Source organism: Budorcas taxicolor, chromosome 3 (genome assembly GCF_023091745.1).
Source record: "Budorcas taxicolor isolate Tak-1 chromosome 3, Takin1.1, whole genome shotgun sequence".
NCBI lineage: Eukaryota > Metazoa > Chordata > Mammalia > Artiodactyla > Bovidae > Budorcas > Budorcas taxicolor.
The window spans coordinates 75,404,343-75,429,163 of record NC_068912.1 but is presented as its reverse complement, the minus strand read 5'-3'; the positions used below and the strand labels follow the sequence as shown (position 1 = coordinate 75,429,163).

The following is a 24,821-nucleotide window of genomic DNA, read 5'->3' as shown; positions in this document are numbered from 1 at the left end:
AAATGTCTGATGTGCAAATAAATCATACGGTATCATTTGAGCAAATTAAATGACATTAAAATTGAAAAGTGTAAATTTATAAAGAAGGGTCAATATCTGCTATCTAATCTTTTCAATGGTTCACATGATAATTCACTGATTTTTATAAGTTTTAGTGTTATTCATTTCCTAGTTCCATCCTTAGTATATGAAGTGGTGCTAAATCACAGACCATATTCTACTAATATAGCAGTTCGGACTCACTTCCAGAATGAAATCGGCATTTAGGAAATTGATGGAGGTTTATTTCTCTAGAGTATTAACTATTTTGCCTAAAGTTGCTTCATTTTTATTTGCTTGGTTTTCTATACATTTATCCTCTAAATTTCTGGAGAAATAATTTCCCTAAAGTATTTTTGAGATTTAGAACAATTTCGTCATCCAGTTCTTGGCCAGGGTCTTCTGGGAAGCCAAGCTATGCTCAACTTGTTATAGAAATATGGCATTATGTCAGTGTGATTACAATGAGGTTGACCTTCCATAAAGCTGACCTATAGCTGACCTATCATATGTAAAATCACTATGTGAACATTTACTTCCAAAATTTAGTATAGATATGTTAGTATCTACCATATCATGCATGTGGTGCATCTTTCTAGGTTGAAAATTCAATAAAAGATTTCTAAGAGAGAATATGTTATGGAATCAAAAACAAAAAAAATTCTGAATTATAAAGAAAAAAATCACATTGCCTATATTCTGTTGTTAGAGGTGCTGTGGTGGAAGGTAAAGAGATCCTTAACTGGACTCCATAGATAGTTAATAGCTCCTCAGGTGCTGAGTGATAATGGGAAAGAAGAGAAGCAAAGGATATGAATAATATAAACTCATAGTTTTTACTTACTGGATCACATTATTTAATTTCAAAGGTCAGCTCCCAAATTTCATTAGAACCTCTAGTTGCTGAGATGAAGAGCAGGAGTGAAATGTTTTGTGTGCTGGAAAGCTATAGAGCTTTAGAATCAGGCAGATTTGAGTTTAAATTTGGGAAAGGTTTTCAATCTGTTTCTCCCCCATGTAGGAGATACCATTTACCTTGTTGGATTGTTTTCCCTGCATCTTATTTCTGTCAACTACTGTTCAGTTCAGTTCAGTTCAGTCACTCAGTTGTGTCCAACTCTTTGCGACCCCATGAACTGCAGTACACCAGGCCTCCCTGTCCATCACCAACTCCAAGAGTCTACCCAAACCCATGTCCATCTAGTTGGTGATGCCATCCAACCATCTCATCCTCTGTCACCCCCTTTTCCTCCTGCCCTCAATCTTTCCCAGCATCAGGGTCTTTTCCAACGAGTCAGCTGTTCACATCAGATAGCCAAAGTATTGGAGTTTCAGCTTCAGCATCAGTCCTTCCAATGAATATTCAGGACTGACCTCCTTTAGGATGGACTGGCTGGATCTCCTTGAAGTCCAAGGGACTGTCAAGAGTCTTCTCCAACACCACAGTTCAAAAGCATCAATTCTTCAGTGCTCAGCTTTCTTTTTTTAATTATTAATATAATCATTTAATATTATAATTATGCAAGTCCTGTGTACATTGATTTAAAGATTACAATTTCAAATTTTTTTGTTGTTATTTTTTTGTTTTCATTTTTACTTTATTTTACTTTACAATACTTTATTGGTTTTGCCATACGTTGACATGAATCCACCATGGGTGTACATGAGTTCCCAATCCTGAATGCCTCTCCCACCTCCCACACCATATCATCTCTCTGGATCATCCCCGTGCACCAGCCCCAAGCATCCTGTATCCTGTACTGAACGTAGACTGGCGATTCATTTCTTACATAATAGTATACATGTTTCAGTGCCATTCTCCCAAATCATCCCACCCTCTCCTTCTCCCACAGAGTCCAAAAGTCCGTTCTATACATCTGTGTCTCTTTTGCTGTCTTGCATACAGGGTCATCATTACCATCTTTCTAAATTCCATATACATGTGTTATACTCTGTATTCGTGTTTTTCGTTCTGGCTTACTTCACTCTGTATAATCGGCTCCAGTTTCATCCATCTCATTAAAACTGATTCAAATGTATTCTTTTTAATGACTGAGTAATACTCAATTGTGTATACGTACCACAGCTTTCTTATCCATTCATCTGCTAATGGGCATCTAGGTTGTTTCCATGTCCTGGCTATTATAAACAGTGCTGCAATAAACATTGGGGTACATGTGTCTCTTTCAATTCTGGTTTCCTCGGTGTGTATGCCCAGCAGTGGGATTGCTCGGTCATATAGCAGTTCTATTTGCAATTTTTTAAGGAATCTCCACACTGTTCTCCATAGTGGCTGTACTAGTTTGCATTCCCACCAACAGTGTAACAGGGTTCCCTTTTCTCCACACCCTCTCCAGCATTTATTGCTTGTAGACTTTTAGATCACTGCCATTCTGACTAGTGTGAAATGGTACCTCATTGTGGTTTTGATTTGCATTTCTCTGATAATGAGTGATGTTGAGCATCTGCTCAGCACTCAGCTTTCTTTATAGTCCAACTCACACATCCATAGATGACCACTGGAAAAACCATAGCCTTGACTAGACAGACCTTTGTTGGCAAAGTAATGTCTCCGCTTTTTAATATGCTGTCTAGGTTGGTCATAACTTTCCTTCCAAGGAGCATGCGTCTTTTAATTTCATGGCTGCAATTGCCATCCGCAGTAATTTTGGAGCCCAGAAAAAAAAAGTCTGACACTGTTTCCACTGTTTCCCCATCTATATGCCAGGAAGTGATGGGACCGGATGCCACAATCTTAGTTTCTGAATGTTGAGCTTTAAGCCAACTTTTTCACTCTCCTCTAGAGGCTCTTTAGTTCTTCACTTTGTGCCTTTAAGGGTGGTGTCATCTGCATATCTGAAGTTATTGATATTTCTCCCAGCAATCTTGATTCCAGACTGTGCTTGTTCCAGTCCAGCGTTTCTCATGATGTAATCTGCATATAAGTTAAATAAGCAGGGCGACAATATACAGACTTGATGTACTCCTTTTCCTATCTGGAACCAGTCTGTTGTTCCATGTCCAGTTCTAACTGTTGCTTCCTGACCTGCATACAGGTTTCTCAAGAGGCAGGTCAGGTGGTCTGGTATTCCCATCTCTTGAATTTTCCACACTTTATTGTGATCCACACAGTCAAAGGCTTTGGCATAGTCAATAAAGCAGAAATAGATGTTTCTCTGCAACTCTTTCTTTTGCGATGATCCAGCGGTTGTTGACAATTTGATCTCTGGTTCCTCTGCCTTTTCTAAAACCAGCTTGAACATCTGGAAGTTCATGGTTCACATATTGCTGAAGCCTGGCTTGGAGAATTTTAAGCATTACTTTACTAGCGTGTGAGATGAATGCAATTGTGCCGCAGTTTGAACATCCTTTAGCATTGCCTTTCTTTGGAATTGGAATGAAAACTACCCTTTTCCAGTCCTGTGGTCATAGCCAAGTTTTCCAAATTTGCTGGCATATTGAGTGCAGCACTTTCACAGCGTCACCTTTCAGGATTTGAAACAGCTCAACTAGAATTCCATCACCTCCACTAGCTTTGTTCGTAGTGATGCTTTCGAAGGCCCACTTGACTTCACATTCCAGGATGTCTGGCTCTAGATGAGTGATCACACCATCATGATTATCTGGGTCGTGAAGATCTTTTTTGTTCAGTTCTGCGAATTCTTGCCACCTCTTCTTAATATCTTCAGCTTCTGTTAGGTCCCTACCATTTCTCTCCTTTATTGAGCCCATCTTTGCATGAAATGTTCCCTTGGTATCTAATTTTCTCAAAGAGATCTCTAGTCTTTCCCATTCTATTGTTTTCCTCTATTTCTTTTCATTGATTGCTGAGGAAAGCTTTCTTATCTCTCCTTGCTATTCTTTGGAACTCTGTATTCAAATGGGTATATCTTTCCTTTTCTCTTTTGCTTTTCACTTCCCTTCTTTTCACAGCTATTTGCAAGGCCTCCTCAGACAGCCATTTTGCTTTTTTGCATTTCTTTTTCTTGGGGATGGTCTTGATTCCTGTCTCCTGTACAATGCCATGAACCTCCATCCATGGTTCATCCGGCACTCTGTCTATCAGATATAGTCCCTTAAATATATTTCAACTACTGATCTTGTGGTAATTTTTCTTCAGTGTTATAGATTAAATAACATGTGTGAAGCGTGAGTATGGGGTCTGGCAAAGCATAAAACCTTCAACAAATAGTGGCAAATTTATTAGCTCCACTAACATTAAGAACACCAAAAAGCTGACTTTCTTTCATAAAATGAAAAATGATGGTACCAATTTTAAAAAGGAAGTTTTCTTTTTTCTTTTCTAAATTAATAGTGATATGAAAGGGTGAAAATCTTTGGAAAAATCTGTTCTTTCAAAATTTATGTGAAAATTAATTTTTAACAAAATCCTAGAGATATTTATTCTTTCTATTCAGAGATGGTTTGCAGTTTCTGAAATGAACCCAAGACAGCAATAAATAGTTAAATCCTAACCAGAGATTATAGAAAATACCAATAGTTCTCTCTTTCTCTGTCTGTCTCTCTCTCTCTTTATAACCTTTTTTGTGGCTTCTTGATTTACTGGTAACAATGTAGCCTTGTTGTTGAGTTTTTATTTTGGCATGTGTATATGCATATCTGTGCTAAATGATTTCCCAGAGAGTTAAGTTTTCTGTTTTCTTTAAATTTTAAGTGGATGATTGGATGATAAAGATTTGTTCTCTTTTTTGAGGTGGTAAAAAAGATTGTGCTGAATATAACTCCCCTGGCTTTCAATTGTCTCCTTTCTTTTTGTCAGTGTCCTTTAATATGAGTAAAGGTTCTCTTTCTTTGTTCTAAATAATTAAGAACTGACTACACAAAAAGCTTGTAATATACATTCACCACATGAATTTACTCATTAACATTAATGATGGCTGCTTCTTCATTGCCAGTGAAACATTGCCACCCACCTGCCGAGAAACCATCTCTCAGGAGAGCTGGAGTGGGGCCAAGGCCGTTGCAGCAGGGTGTGGGGGCGGCGGTGCATGCTGACAGTTGGAACTCTGTTTAGAAGAATAGTCACAGAAACTGAGGGAGTGAAAGCTTCTAGGGAGGGAGTGATGACCTAGTCAAATGGAGTAGGAAGGCGAAGTAAGGCAAAAACTAGATAATGCATTAATCAGGGCTATAAAGTTTCATTTATGACTTTTACAATAACAGCTTTAGGGGAGAGGAGGAGGGAGCTTCTGGATCTTCCCATTTTCTCCAGTTTATCACATTCATCCATCCTCAAGTTTTCAACCACCGCACTGAAGACTCACAAATCTCTTGTGCCAGCTAAGTTCCCTCCATCCTCAGATTTCTATGTGCTTTTGGGGCTTACCTGAATATTCACACTCAGCATGTCTGATCCCCCGCCCCTGAAACCTGTCTCTTGTCTATATTTTCTTTCTTAGTTGGTGACTGTCCATTCAGCCCCAATGCCAGGATGCTGCCATCCTTTACTCTTCCTACTTATTCACCTTCTGCATCACATCAATGGCCAAGACCTACCAATTTTGCCACCTAAATATTTCTTAATTTCTTCACCCTATCAACAGAGCCTTTGTCAGGCCCTCATGATCTCTCAATGGATTAATGATACAGTCTCCTTAATTGATATATCTTAAACCCGATTTTCATTTTTTCCCAGTGTATTTTTCACATAGCCGACAGTGGTAGATGCAAATGTAAATATGACCAGGCTGCCTCCAAGGTTAAGTATGTTTCCTGTTTTCTCTGTAACTTACAGAGGAAAATTATGCAATCAAACATATAATGCTAATAGGAGTCCTCCCATGATCCAGCTACAGCTTACCTCTCCAGTCTCTTACTTCTGCTCTGAAAGGAAGTGTTCCTGATACACAAAGCTCTTTCTTGCCTCTCAACTCATCCTATTTCTTCTTCTTCACATGCTACTTCAGAATTCATCTCAGTTGTCACCTTCTCCTACAATATTCATTCTTCACTTGCTGGAGTTATTATTTAAGTCTCCTCTGTGTCTATCTATTTACTATGTGTACAATTCTATAATTACATTTACCCAGACCTGTTGTACTTATTCATTCAGTTCATATTTACTGAATGCTTACTCTATTCTGGGGAAATAGGATTCAAGAAGAAATACACTAAATTATGAGACTATGTCTACTTAATCAATGTTTGGTTCAAAGTTAGGATCTCAGTGAATATTTGATACATAAATAATTATGATTTTGCAAAAGTGGATTGTAGAAATGTGTCCCCAAGATTATATAAAACCAAAATAAAGAGACAACTACTCCTGCTCTGTTTCTGGGTCAAGACCGTCTGCTTGGCAGAAATGCATTGTTAAAGATAAGGTTAGGATACAATTTAGTTGGGTTTTTTAAATGATAAACTGAGCCTTAGATGTATAAAATTTGCTCAATAGCATGTGACTTTTTACTCATGAAATCAGAATTCAAACCTATGTCTGTTTGCCTCCAAAATGTATAATCTTTCCATTATGACTATAAGTGAAACAGAGACTCCAGCTATACTACGAGCCACCTTCACTCTGGTTTACTGACCTAGGCAGAGCTGGGTTTTTAGTACCTAGAACTGATTAAGGCATTGATAGTAAAAAAATTAACTTAAATATGTAAACTAGCTTATACTAATATGTATGTTACATATACATATATACAAACTTATACTAATATGAAAGTCAGAATTAATGTCATTCAACCCAGTTGTTCACATATCATATTGATTAATCTCTAGAGATAAAGCCAATATTTTTATAAATGCTAATTGACCAAATTTATTTTAACAACCAATAGGTATTTTCCCAATGGCTCATAGGTAAAGAATCCAGCTGCAATGCAGGATATGTGGGTTCATTCCCTGGGTGGAGAAAACTCTCTGGAGAGGGAAATGGCAACAAACTTGAGCATCAGTTCAGTTCAGTTCAGTCGCCCAGTTGTGTCCAACTCTTTGCGATCCCATGCATCGCAGCACGCCAGGCCTCCCTGTCCATCACCAACTCCCAGAGTTCACTCAAACGCATGTCCGTCGAGTCGGTGATGCCATCCAACCATCTCATCCTCTGTCGTCCCCTTTACTTCCTGCCCCCAATCCCTCCCAGCATCAGAGTCTTTTCCAATGAGTCAACTCTTCACATGAGGTGGCCAAAATACTGGAGTGTCAGCTTTAGCATCATTTCTTCCAAAGAACACCCAGGGCTGATATCCTTTAGAATGGACTGGTTGGATCTCCTTGCAGTCCAAGGGACTCTCAGGAGTCTTCTCCAACACCACAGTTCAAAAGCATCAATTCTTCGGCGCTCAGCTTTCTTCATGATCACAACTCCAGTATACTTGCCTGGAAAATCCCATGGATAGAGGAGCCTGGCAGGCTATAGTTCATAGAGTTGCAAAAGAGTCAAACATGACTAAACAACAAAACAAGTTATTTAAAAAGCAACAAAAGAAAATTCATGCACACACCCACATACTGCCCCCACCCACCCACCCACACACACACACACACACACACACACACACACCACTTGTCTTAAGTAATGTAGAGATATGGGGATTTGCCCCAAATGCCTAACAACAGTTAAGCTAGGTCAAAATTAAGAACATTTAAAGTGGTGCTGTTTATATTCAACTTTTCATTTTTCCTATTTGTTTCTTGGTGCTATTAACTTGCTAAAATAATCATGAATATGTAAGTTAAAGAATATGTTCATTTAAAAAATCTTAATGAAATTTGTTATCATGTAGAATGGCCATAGCAACCTTCTGTATCTTATATATTTAAACAGACAGCTCTTATTCCAGTAAAATAATAGATTCCCTTCCTTCTAAGACAGTGACAAAAGCTAAAATAAACTTGTTGTCCGAAAGGGAGAAATGTTTCAACATTTGGAAAACTTGTTGCTGAGAATATCTGTATTTTAAAAACAGCTGCAATGATAAAGGAATATGTCGAGGCTGTATATTGTCACCCTGCCTATTTAAATTAAATGCAGAGTACATCAAGTGAAATGCCAGGCTGGATGAAGCACAAGCTAGAATCAAGATTGCCAGGAGAAATATCTGTAACCTCAGATATACAGATGGCACCACCCTTATGGCAGAAAGTGAAGAACTAAAGAGCCTCTCGATGAAAGTGAAAGAGGAGAGTGAAAAAGTTGGCTTAAAACTCAACACTCAGAAAACTAAGATCATGGCATCTGGTCCCATCACTTCATGGCAAATAGATGGGGAAACAATGGAAACAGTGAGAGATTTTTATTTTGGGGGGCTCCAAAATCACTGCAGCTGGTGAATGCAGCCATGAAATTAAAAGACACTTGCTGCTTGGAAGAAATGTTATGACCAAACTAGACAGCATATGAAAAAGCAAAGACATTACTTTGCCAACAAAGGTCCACCTTATCAAAGCTATCTTTTTGCCAGTAGTCATGTATGGATATGAGAGTTGGGCTATAAAGAAAGCTGAGTGCTGAACAACTGATGCTTTTGAACTGTGGTGTTGGAGAAGACTCTTGAGAGTCCCTTGGACTGCAAGGAGATCCAACCAGTCCATCCTAAAGGAAGTCAGACCTGAATATTCATTGGAAGGACTGATGCTGAAGCTGAAACTCCAATACTTTGGCCACCTGACGCAAAGAACTGACTCACTGGAAAATACCCTGATTCTGGGAAAGATTGAAGGTGGGAGAAGAAGGAAACGACAGAGGATGAGATGGTTGGATGGTATTACCCAATCGATGAACATGAGTCTGAGTAAGCTCCGGGTGTTGGTGATGGGCAGGGAAGCCTGGCATGCTGCAGTCTATCGGGTTGCAGAGAGTTGGACACAACTGAGTGACTGAACTGACCTGAGGATAAAATGACTGAGTATTTATTGCAGTTTCCATCTAAGAAAAGAGTGCTTCTGTACAATACATCCAATATTGCTAAAATGTACTGGAAGGGATTATAAGTTTTCTCCTCCCCTACAGCCTCAATTTTATTTGATACTACCAGCATTTACTATCTCCATACCTCTCACACCAGCCCACAGCTCCATTGCTGCTGGAGACCTTAAAGTGTTGTTGAATCATAAAATCCCGGCTTCTTTGACTGCCCATGTTACTGGCACCAAGTCTTTATGAGTCCTCTACCCAGTATGCAAATGACACCACCCTTATGGCAGAAAGTGAAGAGGAGCTAAAAAGCCTCTTGATGAAAGTGAAAGAGGAGAGCAAAAAAGTTGGCTTAAAGCTCAACATTCAGAAAACGAAGATCATGGCATCCAGTCCCATCACTTCATGGGAAATAGATGGGGAAACAGTGGAAACAGTGTCAGACTTTATTTTGGGGGGCTCCAAAATCACTGCAGATGGTGACTGCAGCCATGAGATTAAAAGACACTTACTCCTTGGAAGAAAAGTTATGACCCACCTAGATAGTATATTCAAAAGCAGAGACATTACTTTGCCGACTAAGGTCCGTCTAGTCAAGGCTATGGCTTTTCCTGTGGTCATGTATGGATATGAGAGTTGGACTGTGAAGAAGGCTGAGTGCCGAAGAATTGATGCTTTTGAACTGTGGTGTTGGAGAAGACTCTTGAGAGTCCCTTGGCCTGCAAGGAGATCCAATCAGTCCATTCTGAAGGAGATCAACCCTGGGATTTCTTTGGAAGGAACGATGCTAAAGCTGAAGCTCCAGTACTTTGGCCACCTCATGCGAAGAATTGACTCATTAGAAAAGACTCTGATGCTGGGAGGGATTGGGGGTAGGAGGAGAAGAGGACGACAGAGGATGAGATGGCTGGATGGCATCACTGACTCGATGGACGTGAGTCTGAGTGAACTCCGGGAGATGGTGATGGACAGGGAAGCCTGGCGTGCTGCGATTCATGTAGTCTCAAAGAGTCGGACACGACTGAGCGACTGAACTGAACTGACCTGACCCAGTGTGTCTCTCTCCTAACTCTTCCTGATAGTGCCTTGACTAAAATTCTCATTATTTTTCACCTAGATATTCTCTCATTGTCCTTCTGCCTGCTTCTCTGGTCAGAGGTGCCAGTTTCTCAAAAACAGAAATCTGAGTTAGTCCCTCCCTGCTTACGAACATTTAAGGGGTGGATTATAATGTGAGGGATTAGTGTAGAATCATTTAAAAAGGCACACAAGTCCAAGCATCCCATATTTTCTAGGACAAGGGCAAAGTCCAGGAATCTTTCTTTTGGAATAAAATGTGCTTTGCAAGGCCCTTGTTCTGTGGTAGTATTTATCTGTTTTGGGGTGGTTTAGTCTCTCAGCCGTGTCTGACTCTTTGCAACCCTTTGAACGGAAGCCCACCAGGCTCCTCTGTCCATGGGATTTCCCAGGCAAGAATACTGGAGCAGATTGCCATTTCCTTCTCCAGGGAATCTTTCTGACCCAGTGATAGAACCAGCATATATTGTGTTCCTGCATTATCAGGCAGGTTCTTTACTGACCACCAGAGAAGCCCCACCTATTTTTACTATATTGCATTTTATTTTGTGTGTGTATTTATAACCACTAGTTGACTGTATGGGCTTCCCTGGTGACTCAGATAGTTAAGAATTTGCCCACAAGGCAGAGACCCATTTCAGTCCCTGGGTCAGGAAGATCCCCTGGAGAAGGGAATGGCTACCCACTCCAATATTTTACCTGGAGAATCCCATGGACAGAGGATCCTAGTGGGCTACAGTCAATGGGGTTGCAAAGAGTCAGACATGACTGAGCGACTTTCACACACACGGTTGACTGTATACTTGAGAAAAGGGATACTTTGTTATTCCTCTTTGGGTTTTGACATTGTGTTTGTCACTGAGTTGATGTTCAAGAGGGCTTCCCTGGTGTCTCAGATGGTAAAGAATCTGACTGAATGCAGGAGATCAGGGTTTTATCCCTGGGTCAAGAAGATCCCTTGGAGGAGGGCATGGCTACCCATTCCGATATTCTTTCCCAGAGAATTCCATGGACAGAGGAGCCTGGAGAGCTATAGTTCATGGGGTCGCAAAGAGTTGGACACAGCTGAATGACTAACACACACACACACACACACAGATGTTCAAGAGATGCTCATTGAATATAAACAGTCTGGAAGGAAGGGAATTGGAAAGGATAAAAAGGAAGGAGAGAGGGAAGGAAGGAAAGAGGAGGGAGGGAGAAAGTAAAGAAAGAAGTGAATGAATGTCATAATTGGAAGCCTACAATTTCACCAAGTGCCTACATTAGAATTATTTTTATTCTATTATTTTTGAATTGGCTCTTTTCTAACTAAAGATAATTATTAATACCTATTAAGCTAAATAATTTTAAAAGCATTTTATTGCAATATGCACAAAATAATTATTTATTTGAAACAGCTTTCATTTCCAAACTCATCTGGAGTTTGGAAATGCTGCAGGCTGAACACTTTCAAAGGGATTCAAAGCAAGAACTGCTAGGAAACCAGCCATTCAGTAACACCAACTCATTAGACAATCACCTCTTTTCCCTGATGGAATCCACTTGTGCCAACATAGGGCATTAATAACACTCTCGTTGTACAACAGTGACCTTACATCAAACTTCTCAGGAAATGGGTTTATCTTTTCACAGTTCACAGGCAACTCATACTTTTAACATCTGTAGTAGGAAAAACTAAAACACCTTATTCTTTCTAAGGAATTACATTTTGAGATCTAACCATTCATATTCATGATGTCATCACTGTGCCCTTAATTTCCCAAGCCTGAGCATAAAGGTGATAATAAAATGTTAATCCAAATTATAGTGTGTTGCATTTATGTAGCAGTTCAGGGTTCACAAAGCACTATAACATGTATTCAAATTTACTCGAATTCAGGACCTTGCTGTTAAAAGATAGTCACTGAATCCAAGTCTTCTTCCCTAACCTCTGTAGGATCATTATGATGGGCTGGAGATTCCCCCTCTTTCATGCACTTTCCCCTCCCAGAAAGCCACCAGCTGTCAATTATCACAATTGTCTTTCCCTTGCATAGATCTGATGGTACAGAGGGAACCATATGCTGCAGTAGAAATAGCTTTGTTTCCAGACAAAACTGAATTTGAATGCTGGTTCTGGCACTTTCTATATATATGACCTTGTAAAAGTTAACCTCCTAAATTTTCTCATCTACAAAGCAGGGATAATAACACCTTCCTCGCAACATTGTTGCAAGAAGGAGATTCATATACTTTAAAATCTAGATTAGTGTCTTGCACCTGTATAATAAGCACTCAAGAAATGGCACTATCTTATTATTTGCCACCCACCCCCTGCCTCAGAATTTTCATGAAAGAACAACTATTTACTGAGAAAATACCATGTGTCAGGCATTGCATTATACACTGCAGATGCTGCAGAAACCAAAGAAGCTTACGGTCTAGTAATCCCAAAACAGGGGCATCCAGGCTTCAGTAGAGATTAGTACAGAGTGTTGTGAAAGTATCCACAAATAAAGCATGTAAACCAGTCTTAAGCTGCAACCAGAAAGGTGAGAGGGCCTGAGCTTGAAGAAGAGGGTTGAGGGGAGGTGGGGAAGGGTGGGGTGGAAGAAAGCATCAGCTGGAGACCTGGCGTTTACAAAAGTAAAGGAGAGCAGGTGGATACAGAATATGATGCTGCTCAGTGTAGCTGAAGATGTGGTCCCACAGGATTGGCCGGAGGGAAGGTGTGAGAAAGAAACAAGAGACAGGGGAATAACAAGATGAGATTCTAGAGAGGTAAAGGGCATTGAAAGCTGTATCGAGAAACTTGGACTGTCCCAAAGAGAGGAGAGAGCCACTGAATACAGTATAGGCAAGAGATGGACTTGCTCACATTTGCTTTTTTTTTAAAATTTATTTATTTTAATTGGAGGTTAATTACTTTAGCATGGCATGACCTATCACAGAGGTCCTTAACATGGTCCATAAAGCCATGCATGGGCTTCCAGTGATTTGCAGGCTTCTTGAAATTGGCTGCAAATGTGTATGTTTGTGTGGATGTGTGTGGATGTGTGTTTCTAGACAGAGTATCAGTAAGACTGACTCAAAAATGATTAAAAATCATCATCTGAACAACTTCTGTGGGGTAAAGCCCTGACTGCTTTTATTTTTTAATTTTTATTGAAGTACAGCTCCAGGAGTTCATGCTAGACAGGGAAGTATAGACTGCAGTCCATAGGGTCGCAAAGAGTCAGATACGACTTAGCGACTGAACTGAACTGAACTACTTTACAATGTTGTGTTATTTTCTGCTGTATAGAAAAGTGATCCAGTCATATGTATACATATATATATATATATATATATATACATACTATTATAGTCCCTCTTTTTTGAATTTCCTTTCCATGTAGGTCACCATGGAGCATTTCACGTTCTGATTAAAATCTGCATTTCCTATCCACCTCCACAAAGCTTAGAAAAGAGTCACTTTTAATTTTTTGCCATTCCTAACATACCTTGGGGCCTTTCCTCCCATTACAGCTTCCTGTACTGCCCTGCTCTTCCCAATCTACCCTGACTCCCCCACCCTGCCTTCTGCTCACAGAACCTCTTCTCTTTCAAAGCTTGGATGGACTGTTTCTTTCTTCTCTAGAAATTTCCTCTATCCCTACCCCATTCTTCTCTAGCATAAGCACAAGTCAGAGTCATAGAGTTCCGATTACCAAGCTAGAATGAGAGATAGACAAATAGACCAGTGGACTACAGATAGAAAATCTGAAGCTCTGTTGGAAACCCAACAGAATTTGTGTTGCAAATCAGTGGAAAAAATAATGCCCTATTTTTAAAATGGAACAACTGGTCATCTATAAAGAGAAAAGAATGGATCCTTACTTCACTTCATTCTCAAAAATAAATCCCAAATGAGTCAAATCAAAGCATTGAAACTTTTAGGAGGGAAAAAATAGGAGACCATCTGCACACACTAAAACTGAGAGATAAATTTGACTATTGTAAATGTCTTTTTATCAAAAACTACCATAAAAAGAATGGAATAATGAGCCATATTTTGAGAGAACTGTCAAAAAATTCATATTCAGAATATATGATGAACTCTTTTAAATGAATAAAACATGAAACAGTGTTCAGTTTTTTTAGTAATACATAAAATGTGTTACCATTTTCCATACCACATATTGGAAAAAAATAGTCTGAAAATGTCAAATTTTGGAAATAATGTGAGGAAATGAGAATTCTTATCCATGTTAATAGGACTTTAAATTGTTACAGTCACATTGGAAAAACAAAATTCTATTATTAGTAAATGTGAATGTATGCCTACCCGCCTCAGAGAAACACTTGTATATGTGCACTAGGAGATATATACACACACTTAGCAACATTGTTCAAAAAATTGGAAATAACTCAAAAGTCTGTGAACAGTAGAATATATGAGAAGATTGTGTTATATGAAGCATAAAGTAGTAAAGATGAATGAGTGGATTATATACATCAACATGGAATAATGTTAAAACACAGTATTGAATGAAAAGATCAAGCTGCAGAAGAAAGTATACCCCCATTATTTCATTTATATAAAGATTAACAGACAAATCTCAGCAGTATATAAGTTTAGGATTACTAGACCTGTGGTAAAAGGAGAGAGAATGAGAAATTGGTTACTCTTGGTGGATCAGGTAAGATGACAAGGGACGTGTTTTGGAGGAGAATAAAGTAGCTTTCTTAAACTGGTTTGAAGAATATGGCTCTTTGTTTTATCATATAATTAAAAAATATGTATTACACATATATTCCTGTGTATATAGATTTCACAGTATAAAAAAAATTAAAAGATGAAGACCATTATAAGATACATGCAATGACCTGGACATGATGTGGTTCCTCTGTTTAAGGAGCTCCCCATCTGGGGCTTGTTTCCTGCTTCATAGACCACTGTGGGTTGTAAGGGACTTGTTTCTTTATTGTTCCTACTGAGTTGGACATGACTGAGTGACTGAACTGATACTGGTACTACATTCTGTTAATATTTTTCTGTCTTTTTAAGCTGCATGCTTATTTAACTCTTTCATTTTCATCCAAAATAGTATTTGCACCCGTTAAACAACATCTTCCTATTTCTCCCACCATTCTTCTATTTCTGTGAGTTCAACTTTTTTAGATCCCACATACAAGTGAAATCATACAGAAAATATTTATTTTTCTCTGCCTGACTTATTTCACTTTGCATAATGCCTTCAAGTTCCATCCATTTTGTCACAAAAGATGGAACTTTATCTTTTTTATGGATGAATAATATTCCATATGTATACAGTTGACTCTTGAACAACATAAGGATTATGAACACAGACCCCCACAGAGTTGTAAATCTGTATATTGTCCTCCCTTGGTATCTATGTGGGATTGGTTTCAGACTTGCCACAGATACCAAAATCTGTGGATGTCAAGTTCCATAGTTGGTTCTCCAGATCCATGGTTCCGTAAGTGAGGATTCAACCAATCATGCATTCTGTAGCACATATTGTATATATGTGTGTGTGTGTGTGTGTCTCAGAGAAGGCAATGGCACCCCACTCCAGTACTCTTGCCTGGAAAATCCCATGGATGGAGGAGCCTGGTGGGCTGCAGTCCATGGGGTCGCTAAGAGTCAGACACGACTGAGCGACTTCCCTTTCACTTTTCACTTTCATGCATTGGAGAAGGAAATGGAAACCCACTCCAGTATTCTTGCCTGGAGAATCCCAGGGTCAGGGGAGCCTGGCTGGTGGCCATCTATGGCGTGGCACAGAGTTGAACACGACTGAAGCGACTTAGCAGCAGCAGCAGTGTGTGTATATAGATCTCATATTTTTATCCATTCATCTGCTTATAACACACAGGTTTTTCTATGTCTTGTCTACAGGGAACATGGGGGTGCAAACACATCTTCAAGACAGCTTTTTTATTTCCTTTGTATATATACCCAGAAATGGGATTACTGTATCATATGGTAGTTCTGTTTTTAATATCTTGAGGCTCCTCCATGCGGTTTTCATGATGACTCTGTCAATTTACATTCCCACCAACAAGGTACACAGTTTCCCTTTTCTCTACTTCTTTGCTATCACTTGTTGTATCTTGTCTTTTTAATGATAACAAGTGTGAGTTCTTATCTCATTGTGGTTTTAATTTGCATTTCCCTGATGACCGGTAATGACAAGCTTCTTTCCATGTACCTGTTGGCCATCTGTGTGTTTTCTTCGGAAAAGTATATATTCCAATATTTTGCCAATTTTTTAATTAGATATTTTAGTATTGAGTTGTATGAGTCATGTATATTTTGGATATTAATCCCTTTTCAGATAAAGATTTGCAGGTATTTTCTCCCATTCTGTATGTTTTATTTCTGCTGATCACTTCTTTTGCTCTGTACAAACTTTTTGGTTTCATGAAGTCCTACTTGTTTATTTTTGCTTTTGTTGCCTGTGCTTTTGGTGTCATACACAAAAACTCTTTGCCAATACCAATGTCAAGGAGCTTTTCCCCTATCTTTTCTTCTAGAAATTCTACAGTTTCAGGTCTTATATTTAAGGCAGTAATTCATTTTGAGTTATTTCTGTGATTGATATAAGATAGGAGTACAATTTCATTCTTCCACTTGCAGTTATCCAGTTTTCCCAACACCATTTAATGAAGAGCCTATCCTTTCCACATTGCATCTTTTTGGCTCCCTTGTCAAATATTAATTGACCATATATGAGTGAGTTCATTTCTGGGCTCTCAGTTCTGTTCCACTCATCTACATATGTATTTTTATGCCACTACCATACTTTTTTCTATTTTGACCTACATTGATGTTTTAATCCCACAAGTAGACATTTTGGGTTTGTTTTATTCTTTTTCTCCTTATCTTTTTTGTTCATTCTCTTCTTCCTTCCTCCCTCTCTCTTTTCCCTTCTTGCCATCCTTCCTTCCCTCCCTCTTTCCTTCCCTCCTTTCTCCCTTCCTTCCTTCTCACCTCACTCAAGACTGAGAAAGTCATATATTCACCACTGATTCTTTTTGCAGAACCCAGATTTTTTCCTTCCTTTACTGAAGTATTACCCTTAGGAGAACCCAACTGTGTATAGAGTGGTCTCTCAGCCAGTCTCCAACCTCTGTTCAGACCCCAAGCAGTCTTCTATCTTCCACTGGCAAAAAAAAAAAAAACCCTTAGTCTTCAGCCACCAGAGACCAACAGATACCACCAGAGCAGAAGCTAAATACAGACCCACTCAACTCTGTGTAGTAACATTTTCTTGTTATTCTGGAATTTGAGAAATTCCAGTATTTTTCAGCCAGAGCTCACCTATGTATTAAAGCAGTGTGTGTGTGTGTGTGTGTGTGTGTGTGTGTGTGTGTAATTCATTGCACTAAAAAATTTTCCTTTGAATATTTAGCCTACCATTATGAAAATAGGAATTGATGGGAATCTCATGTCCTTATGCTCAGTGTTGAAATAAACCATATCATATACTAGGCATTCAATAAACATAGTTTAAATGCATAGGGATGTTGTAGACATAGAGAATTCCCTCCAAAATCCTAATATCCTCATGATGTCAAGCATATATTTGAAACTAGTTTGAGTTACACAGTCTTTGAATTTGGAGTATCTTTAGATACTATAAATACATTATCCTTGTTTAGCCTTTATCTGGTTATCTTGTGCTGGCTCTTAGGTGATACACATTTTTTAATTACCTCTTCCAGATATACTTTCATGAGTCAACCTCATCACCATTGTCAATGTAAATTCGAGTAGACTTCTACCAGTGTGTTTTCATTACATCTGATATTTACCTTAGCGTAGTCTTTTCACGTGGTATTTAATATCTAAATATTACACTGTAAGCTGATCTAATGAGCTCAATTGCTGTGTCTTATTCATTTTATGTACCTTTCACTTAGCATATTGTTCAGTTTTGTGGCAGATATCATTGAATGGTTTTCCATAAATTAATGAGTAACACTTTTTAGAATGTGCGTTTTTGGTCCCAAATATGTTTTATTTTCAACAGTTAGGTCTTTCTCTTTGGTATCAGCTCCCTTACAAACACCTAACAATTCCTGTTTGGAGTCAGTAATTTAAATTGCATAGTCTTCTTAAACCAGTTTCTGTCAGAGTTAAATTGCTTCCTTCAGTCCAAGAAAAAGAACACTTTAGTACTCAAATATTTTAAGACTCAAAACATTTTTTTGAAATGGGAAATATCATTAGTAAATTAAAGGCAGAATAACCATAATCATTAAGATGTTTACTTTAATTATTAATTATAGTTGCTGTTTTATACTATATTGAAGAATTTATGATAATTCTTTACCTCATTTTCATTCAAAGTTTGAATATTTAAAGAATCTTTAAGATGCCTTCATTTCTTTGCCAGCTTATAGACATCATGACTCATATTCAAGAGCTCACTGCTTTGTTTATTAAATTTAGATTCCATTGAGATTGTTAGTCTATCTGAAACTTCCAAACCAGTGAAGTACCACTTAAGATGGAACTTAGCGCTTTCCTCATTTTCACTTTACTTATCTAAGTATACTTTCAAATATATTTATTCAACATACAGTATGTATAGGGCACTATGTCAGTCACTTTGTTATATACAAAGGTGAAATAAATTGACACCAAGATGAATCAGACATGACTCCTGCCTTCAGAGACCTCATCATCTAGAAAAGTAAGGAATAGATTATTATGCAAGTGTATATATATTTCTGTATTAACATGTAAATATTAGTAAAGACTAATAGTTATCAAGCTCTTACTATGTGCCAAATGTAGTTTTACATTTTTACAAGTAATTCATTTTATCAAATCCAAGGTTATTGATTATAAGACACAGCATTACCATTATTATAGTACCATGAAGGGAAAAAAAAAAACTGCTTTAAAAATATAACAATCTAGATTGGGAGATGAATCCCAAATATCAAAGATATATGTGAAAAAGTATAAGACTTAAAATCGATGACAGGCATTAGAGGTAAAGAGCCTGCCTGCCAGTGCAGGAGACACAAGAGATGCACATTCGATCCCTGGATAAGGAAGATCACCTGGAGGAGGGCACTGCAACCAACTCCAGTATTCTTGCCTGGAGAATCCCATGGACAGAAGAACCTGGCATGCTACAGTCCAAAGGGTCACAAAGAGTTGGGCATGACTGAAGTGACTTAGCATGCATGCACGCACACACGCACAAAGTAACTCATTTAATTCTCTCAACAATCCTTCAAGTAAGGTAATGTTATCCCTATTTTACAGATGAGGAAATTGATAGAGTTCAGAGATGTCAGGTAACTTTCCCAAGATCATACAGCTAGTAAGTAGATAAGTGGGGATTGAATCCACATCAGTCTGATTCCAATGCCATGCTCTTAACCACTGTACCATAACTATCTTGGATCTCTTAATGTAATAGTGTGTTCAGAAATTCCCAAACCTTTTCTTCCTCATGTGGCTTCATTTAAAATTGAAGAAGAATGTAGCTTCTATTAATTCTTGAGATAAGCTGAGAATTTAGTTGAGAAAATAAGACTTGAATTTACAGATTGAAAAAAAAAAAGAATGTTTTGAAAATAATTTATCTGAATTTTGCATAAAATGGTTATAATATACTAAGGAGTAACTAATACCATTTACCAGTATCAACCAAGATTGATAGGGTTGATTTTAAAATATATTATCAGCAGCTATAACTAACCACATTGCATGTAGTGCAATGGTCTTAATAGAATGATAGACCCTAGACAAAAATCTAAGTTAACTCTGGCCATGAGTGTAGATATTTTTTTCCCTATATATTAAGGGAAAATTAGTAGTTAGTGGAAACTGTCTATTGAAGTTCTCTTTTCTAGATTTTATAACAGTAAGTAGCAACATTTCTATGGAGAATATTGAAATTCTAGCACTACATGAGATATTGCAAATGAGCTTTGTAAGGAGCCAAAAATGACAAACGTATTTATCCTAAATAACAACTAACACAATATATTTTGTAGAAAAAAAACTGAGTTAAGAAATAATAACCATGTACTATATAAATTATGAATTATGTGTGAGAAAAAGCAATAGTTAAATGTACTGTTTGCCAATTGCATAGTCATGGATACCAGAGACTTCATCTGTGGAAATTCAGCAAAACGGAATTAGAAATGTTAAACAGAAAAGATCTCATTAAGATAATTCTTTCAGAAATGAATAAGAAATTTCAGTCCCAGCTGTTCAAATCTTGAGTAGTTAAGGTGAGATGGACATAGTGAAAAAAATCTAACTGTATTATTTCCAGAAACAAGATACTGGAAACACCTACATAAAAAATAACCAGATCACTATTATTTCTTGGGATTCCCTGGTGGCTCATACGATAAAGAATCTACCTGCAATGCAGGAGACTCAGGTTCAGTCCCTGGGTAAGGAAGATCCCTTGGAGAAGCAACGGGCTACCCATTCCAGTATTCTTGCCTGGGAAATCCCTGGCAGGGTACGATCCATGGGGTTGCAGATTCAGATATGACTGAGCAACTAACTTGAAACTTGAGAACTAATTAACTAACTAACAGGTGACTAACTTGGAACTAACATTAAAAGTGACGATTTCTATCTTCATCCCAGACCCATCATATCAGTATTTCGTTGGGCAAAACCCAAAGACCCACATTTTAACAAGCACCTCCACCCACCAGTGATTAAAACCATGCTGGATTTGAGAACCTTTGTATTACCACTTGACTCGTTCCCATCTAGTACTTTTGGATTAGTGGCAGAAATGAAACAACTACTAGTGGTCATTTTTTATTAAATATCAGAGATTAAATGTTTCATTTGCTAGATATTTATGAAGCAGTGTGGGGGTACACAAAAGAAATGTGAGTGCATATATTCAACTGTTTTGCATTTCTTGCATGTCTGATAAACAGCTGTTTGATGTGATTAAATGGAAGTAATTTGTGGTTGTGGTGAAAGAGAATTAAGGTAATCCTGGTACCTGAGGGAATAAAAAGGAAGTGGCTACTTGAGAAATTATTTCAAAGAAAAAAAATCGATTGGTTCACTGGCAAATTAAACATTAATGTTAATGAAGAGAGAAATGTTGAATACCTTGGGTGGCGAATCTGAGTAGCAGACGATAGGGAGGGACTAATGTGGGGATGGAATGTGAAAAAATTCTGAAAAGAATCCAGAGTATTCTGTGGAAGGGTGTGGAAGAAAGTGAGACTTTTGTATTGGCCCTTTTATTACCACATTGGTAAAGATGGCGAATTGAATGTTGCTTCGAAGTTTATATATAAATGGATATAACCAAATTAAGATCTAACTAATTATTATTTTCTTTTCACAGCAATTGTTCAACTGTCAAGCTCTAAAAAAGCTAAGTATTCCTGACAATGACCTTTCAAATCTGCCAACCACTATCGCTAGTTTAGTAAACCTTAAAGAACTCGACATCAGTAAAAATGGTAAGATTTTCAGTTCATCTCTAAATAACTTGAATTTTTAACTGAAAATATGCTTTACATGTTCTCTCTTAGAAAACGATATAACACCTTTTCCTTGTTTATGTTACAACTCTAGCTTAATGTTTGTTGACAAACTAAATCCTGAATTATAAAACTGAAGACAGAAAACTTTTCTCCCCTCCTCTTACTAATGTCCCTGACTCACTCAGGCCTTATTTCCCGTTGCATTCAGATATGTGATTTAACCTCTGTGAGATTATTTTAGTGACTTTACAGTGTACATTTTTCTTATTCTTTGAGTAAAACTTTTTCCAACATGTTTCAGATATCATCCGCTCAACAAGGCCTACCCAGTCACACTTTTTGGTATTGGAACATCCAATCTCCCTGTCTCTGCTCTTTTTTCTCCCATAGCAGTGACCATCTTCTCAATACATATAATTTACTTAGTTTTTATGGTTTTGTCCCCCTTTCTCTTGCCCCAAAATATAAACTACATTATGTGACAGGAGGGATATTACTCTGTTTTAGTCACTGATGTATCTCAGATATTTAGAGCAATACCTGGTGAATAATAAGTGCTCAGTAGTATTTGTTATAATTTTGGCCAAACATTATATCTGGTGATTTTGTTGATATTCGTGTTGATGATGTTTTCTTCTTAATGTTTTTGGGGGTCTCCTGTGTTCTCATATGTTCATTAAATCCTCATTTTCTTCCAAATGAACATGGCCCTCCATTTTATTAGAATAAAGCAAGAATCAGTCAAAAAAGGTTATGTCTAGGCATTATGAGGATATAAAGCAGGACTCCTCTGTCATTAAGCTAGTTGGTTAAACTTTATGTGTTGTATGTATGTATTTCTTTGTTAACTTAAGGCATTATTATTGGGGCCAAAGAAATAGACATGAACAAAACAGATCCTTGCCTTCATGAAACTTACATTCTAGAACATGCATTCAACATTAAATAAATAATTAAAAGGAAAGATATACCCATTTGAAAGCAGAGTTCTAAAGAATAGCAAGGAGAAATAAGAAAGCCTTCCTCAGTGATGAATGCAAAGAAATAGAGGAAAACAACAGAATGGGAAAGACTAGAGATCTCTTCATGAAAATTAGAGATGCCAAAGGAATATTTCATGCAAAGATGGGCACAATAAAGTTCAGAAATGGTATGGACCTAACAGAAGCAGAAGATATTAAGAAGAGGTAGCAAAAATACACAGAAGAATTATACAAAAAAAGATTTTCATGATCCAGATAACAACAGTGGTGTAATAACCAACCTAGAGCCAGATATCCTGGAATACGAGGTCAAGTGGCCTTAGGAAACATCACTACAAACAAAGGTAGTGGAGGTGATGGAATTCCAGTTGAGCTATTTCAAATTCTAAAAGGTGATGCTGTGAAAGTGCTGCACTCAATATGCCAGCAAATTTGGAAAACTCAGCAGTGGCCACAGGACTGGGAAAGGTCAGTTTTCATTCCAGTCCCAGAGAAAGGCAATGCCAAAAATGCTCAAACTACCGCACAGTTTCACTCATCTCACACGCTAGTTAAGTATTTCTCAAAATTCTCCAAGCCAGGCTTCAATAATGTGTGAACTGTGAACTCCCAGATGTTCAAGCTGGTTTTAGAAAAGGCAGAGGAGCCAGAGATCAAATTTCCAACATCCATTGAATCATAGAAAAAGCAAGAGAGTTCCAGAAAAATACCTTCTTCTGCTTTATTGACTATGACAAAACCTTTGACTGTGTGAATCACCACAAACTGTGGAAAATTCTTCAAGAGATGGGAATACCAGACCAGCTGACCTGCCTCCTGAGAAGTCTGTATGCAGGTCAGGAAGCAACAGTTAGAACTGGACATGGAACAACAGACTGGTTCCAAATAGGGAAAGGAGTATGTCAAGGCTGTGTATTGTCACCCTGCTTATTTAACTTACATGCAGAGAACATCATGAGAAATGCTAGTGTGGATAAAGCACAAGCTGGAATCAAGATTGCCGGCAGAAATATCAATAACCTCAAATATGCATATGACACCACTCTCATGGCAGAAAGCAAAGAACTAAGCCTCTTGATGAAAGTGAAAGATGAGAGTGAAAAAGCTGGCTTAAAACTCAACATTCAGAAAAGTAAGATCATGACATCTGGTCCCATCACCTCATGGCAAATAGATGGGGAAACAATGGAAACAGTGGCAGATTTTATTTGGAGGGGGGGCTCCAAAATCACTGCAGATGGTAATTGCAGCCATGAAATTAAAAGACACTTGCTCCTTGGAAGAATAGTTATGACCAACCTAGACAGCATATGAAAAAGCAGAGACATTACTTTACCAACAAAGGTCCATCTAGTCAAAGCTATGGTTTTTCCAGTAGTCATGCATGGATGTGAGAGTTGAACTATAAAGAAAGCTGAGTGCCAAAAAATTGATGAATTTGAACTGTGATGTTGGAGAAGACTCTTGAGAGTCCCTTAGACTGCAAGGAGATCCAACCAGTCCATCCTAAAGGAAGTCAGTACTGAATATTCATTGGAAGGACTGATGCTGAAGCTGAAACGCCAATACTTTGGCTACCTGATGCAAAGAACTGACTCGTTGGAAATGACTTTGATGCTGGGAGGGATTGGGGGCAGGAGGAGAAGGGGACGACAGAGGATGAGATGATTGGACGGCATCACTGACTCAATGGGCATGAGTTTGAGTAAACTCCTGGAGTTGGTGATGGACACGGACCTGGCATGCTGCAGTCCATGGGGTCGCAAAGAGTCAGACATGACTGAGCAACTAAACTGAACTGAACTGAAATAATTATCAGTGATTAAGTAAAAATTGAGTTAAAGGTACATTGAAAGTGAAGGGCATGCATACTAGTAGGACATAATCCAGTCAGTGCAGTTAGATAAAGTTACCCTAAGAAATAATAACTAAATCCAGCCGTGACAAATAATAGTTGTTATTCAGTGGGTATAAAGTTTCATTTGTGCTGGGTGAATAACTTCTAGAGATTCACCAACCTACATCGTGCCCATAGCTAAAATTACAGTATTGTGCACTTTGGAATAACTGGTATTATCCCAATGTCCTTCCTGATTTGATATTCTTAATAGTCTTTATGAGTAACTGACATAGTGTATTTTAGCTTGTTTAGGTATTATTATCTGTGTTGTCCTTAGACACTCAGTCATGTCCAATTCTTTACCACCCCATGGGTATAGCCTGTTATGCTCCTTTGTCCATGGGGATTTTCCAGGCAGGAATACTGGAGTGGGTTGTTGCCATGCCCTCCTCCAGGGGATCTTCCAAACCCAGGGATTGAACCCAGTTCTCCTGCATTGCAGGTG

The 24,821-nt window shown here is 38.1% G+C and overlaps 1 protein-coding gene across 1 annotated transcript in view; it reads left to right on the top strand.

Annotated features, from left to right (window-relative positions):
- The window catches only part of LRRC7 (leucine rich repeat containing 7), a 492,466-nt gene that overhangs the window by 119,375 nt on the left and 348,270 nt on the right, over nt 1-24,821 (top strand). The window contains exon 3 of the mRNA XM_052637059.1: nt 21,352-21,469. Coding sequence (XP_052493019.1) covers nt 21,352-21,469 — 118 coding nt within the window. The remainder of the gene's footprint in view (nt 1-21,351; nt 21,470-24,821) is intronic.